The sequence below is a fragment of the Monoraphidium neglectum genome, assembly GCF_000611645.1.
Source record: "Monoraphidium neglectum strain SAG 48.87 unplaced genomic scaffold scaffold04492, whole genome shotgun sequence".
Classification (NCBI taxonomy): Eukaryota; Viridiplantae; Chlorophyta; class Chlorophyceae; order Sphaeropleales; family Selenastraceae; genus Monoraphidium; species Monoraphidium neglectum.
The window spans coordinates 1-3656 of record NW_014009137.1 but is presented as its reverse complement, the minus strand read 5'-3'; the positions used below and the strand labels follow the sequence as shown (position 1 = coordinate 3656).

Here is a 3656-nt window from a genome sequence, read left to right as displayed (position 1 = left end):
TCCCTCAGATCACTCAATCCCGTCGGCAACACAATATAAAGAGTGCTAATCAGTTTGTGAGTAGCTTTCTGAAAGCGCTGATCTGTGTCAAGTAATAGAAGTCGACCCCGCTTCAAACATGATGAGCTGCCATTGAAACTCACCTGCTGACAGGCAGGAATTTCAACCCATTCATCGTCCTGAGACATTGAAGGCACCTCTACTGTATCCAGAAATTTACCAGCACCTTCGATCGTGCAGGCTGCCCATTTCAGGCCATCATCTAGATCGCGTTGTCTGCAAGACAAGGCTCGCGGGCCAGGATGCCGCAACTTACGGACCAGCAGATAGCGGACTGCAAGGAGGCGTTCGCTCTGTTTGATCAGGTGTGCGCCGGCAGGGCCGGTGGCAGCGTGGCTGTGGGAGGCAGCGGCCCAGAAGCACAATGGCTGGCGCAAGCACCTGCCATCGAACCCAGCCCAACGCTTCCGAGCACCGTCTTCCACCGTGATGGCTGTCGCGCACCCCCCTGCCGACCAGCCCGCGCCACTGAAGCGTCCCCTTGCAAGCCCCGTCGCCCAGCCCCCAACCCGCGGCCCGCCGCCCCCAACAGGACAACGATGGCTGCATCACCACCGCCGAGCTGGGCACCGTGATGCGCGCACTGGGCAAGAACCCCACAGAAGCAGAAATCCGCCTCTTGGCGAAGGAGATCGACCCCGACGCCAGGGGCACCGTCAACCTGCAGGGTGGGCGCTCCCGCACGCATGCGGCGCCACGCAGAGCGACGTCGCGCGCACACCCCTCGGACCCGGCCCGGCTGCAGCCCGAGGGCCTGTCACAGGCAGCCGACGGGCCCACGCCGCCGCGCGTCGATCAACCAGAGCGGAGCCCCCACGCCGCGCCGCACCTGCGTCCACTCGCGTCCCCCTCCTTCCCGTTGGCTGGACAGCACGTGCACCGGCTCACGGCTGCCCCTGCTCGCCCCGACCCCAAAATGCCCGGCTCAGAGTTCATGGGCGTCATGTCGCGCGACATCCGCAGCTACGACAGCGAGGACGACATCCGCAGCGCCTGGAAGGCGAGCGGGCACCGCGCAGCGGCGGCTCAGGGGGCAGGCGTGGAGCCCCATCTGGGAGGACTTAGCAGGGTGGCTCTGGCTGCCTGGGCTGGGGCTCGCTCGGCCCGCTCGACGCGCCTCCCCTCACAAACACACACGCCAGAACGCCTGCATGGTCGCCGTGGGCACGCCTGCCGCCGGCCGCGCCGCCCCCCAAACTGTGCCCCCGGCCTCCATGCGCTGCCGCCCGCCGCCGGCACCCTGCCCCTCCCAATCCCCCCCCCCCCCAAAAAAACAGGTGTTTGACAAGGATAGCCGCGGGTGGATCAGCGCCGCTGAGCTGCGCCACGTGCTGACCAGCATCGGGGAGAAGCTGGCGCCAGAGGAGATGGATGCTATGATGGCGGAGAGCGACCCCGACCAGGACGGGAAGATACAGTGAGGCGCCGGCCTTTGGGGTTTTTTGGGGGGCGAGGGGTTGCAGAGGGGGGGCGTTGGTGGTCCTGGGGGCGCTCGTCACATTTGGAGGTCAGACCTTGGAGGTCAGAGTGATGCAGCCTTTCAGGGAGATTCATGGGGGGTCCAGCAGGGCAGGGTCGGCTTTAGGGGCGCCGGCCGCGATGGGGGAGTTGTTTGGAGGGAGCTGCTGCTGTTTGGGGTGAGGACGGCAGAAGACTCAGCGCTGGTCTGTTGGGGTCGCCCGGGACGGGCGAATGCAGTGATTGGCCCCGGGAGGGTGGGTACGCTCGGCCCGAGGCTGGTGGGGTGCGGGGCGTGGTGTCCCGTGTCCTTACCGACCGTCCGCCGCGGCCTCTCTCAACCCCTGCTGCAACCCCGCCAGGTACGACGAGTTCGTGCGCATGCTGACCGCTAAGTGATCTGCAGACCCTGTGCAGCGCTGCAGCGCTGCATCAAGCGCGCCGGCTGGCCGCACCCCCGCGCCACGCGGCGCGCGCGGTCGCATCGAGCTGGGGCCGCAGCCCGGCCTCCCCACCCGCAGCACGCGCGGTTGCCGGCGCGGCCGGCCCACTGGCTTGCTGCGGCCAGGCGGCTGCTGCTGGTCCCCTATATGCCAGCGCGAATCCCTCATCATTGTTTCGAAACGGCACGCCGCGCCGGCGACCCCGCGCTTTTGCTTCACCCCACGCGTGCGCACACGCACACTCCACAGGCAGCGCGGCGCGAGCAGCGCGCGGCTGCCTCGCGCGAGAGTTTGTGCATGACCCGCCAGCTGCAACAGCCCGTGCGGAGCGCCGCGGCGCAGCAGAGGTGTGTTCTATTGGCTCAATTCCTTCAGTACAGACAGTGTAAGCGTCGATTACAGATTGTTTCTTCCCCGCGGGGCGGGCTGCCTCAATCAATATGATTACAGCGCAGAGAGGCGCGGCCGAGCAGTTTCTGTGTCAGGGGCGGCGCGGCATGGGGCTGGGAGACATATGGGTTGCCGGGGCGGCGGGCGCCGGTCAGTCGCCTGAGCGCGCTCTATGCCGCAGCCAAGCCCGGCGGCAGGCGTGCCCGCCGCCGGACCGTTTTGCCGGGGACTCAGTTCGTAAGGGGTTGCGGCGGCACAGTGCGCGGTAAGCAGGAAGGGGCACCGAATGGGATGCAGCCGTGTGTTGCGCGCGACGCCGACGCCGTGCAGGGGCCGTCCGAGCGTGTGGGGATCAAGGCGCCCGCAAGAGAATGTGCCGCGAGGGGGTTGGGATGTCGGCGGACAGTGCGCGCTGATGAGCCCCCGTGATCAACACCTCACCGCCCCTGCGCCGCAGCCGCCGCGGCCCGCGCGCGCGGCCCGGCCGCGCCCACAGGCGCGCCGTGACGCCCCGCACCTGCGCCGGGCTGCAGGCGCAGGTCGCGCAGACGCGGACGCGGCCACAAAAGAGTCGGTCTGCGGGTCAGCCAGTTGGGCCCTGGGGCGTGCGTGCCGGAGCAAGCGCCGCAGCGCAGGGCCGACGCTCGCCGCGGGCACGCGAGGCGCGCACCCAGGAGCCCCGCGGCCCCGCGTGTACAAGGGGCGCGGGGCATAAAATGACATGGCATGGCATCTCGCGAGCGGTCATCATCTGTCCAGACCTCACCCCCCCAGAGACCTACCCCACCCTCCTTTTTCCCCCGGCGCCGGGCCGGGGAGCCGCCGGCGCCGGGGGCGGCGCAAGCGATATATAAGGCCGCGGCCGCCGCGCAGGGCCAGAGAGCGGGCCCAGGCGGCAGCGCGCGCGCTGTGTTTGGGGGATGGCACGGCACATTCGCGCGAGGAATGACAAGGGGGCTGCCCCGAGGGCCATTAACATGCATTGCCCCCGGCCCCGCGCCGCGCCCGGCGCCTGCAGGCGGGCGGCGGGGCCGGGGCCAGGAGGCGGTCTTGCAACAACGGGCGGTGCGTGCAGTTCTGGCCCAGCCGCGGCCGGCGGCGGCGGCGGGGCCCCGGCCAAGCGGGTGGTGCGGCACAATTGAAATTGAAACGTTTTTCTATCAAGATCAGCAACAAGGCAGCGGCGCGCCCCGGCCCCGAGGCGGCGCGGAAGCATTCGCCCCAATCTCATCTCAGGATGTCCATGCATGCGGCGCCGCGGCCGCCAGCCGCGGGGCGGGCCCACCCTCACCCCGGCCCCTCCGC

General features: G+C 69.1%; 1 protein-coding gene across 1 annotated transcript; it reads left to right on the top strand.

Moving 5' to 3' along the window:
• Positions 1-302: 302 nt before the first annotated feature.
• On the top strand, positions 303-1917 carry MNEG_14446 (hypothetical protein; the record flags this gene model as incomplete). The annotated part of the gene is made up of 5 exons (XM_014037082.1): positions 303-365; positions 593-728; positions 990-1099; positions 1338-1477; positions 1881-1917. 5 exons carry the CDS (start codon positions 303-305, stop codon positions 1915-1917), a joined length of 486 nt encoding a protein of 161 aa, XP_013892536.1.
• Positions 1918-3656: the final 1739 nt, after the last annotated feature.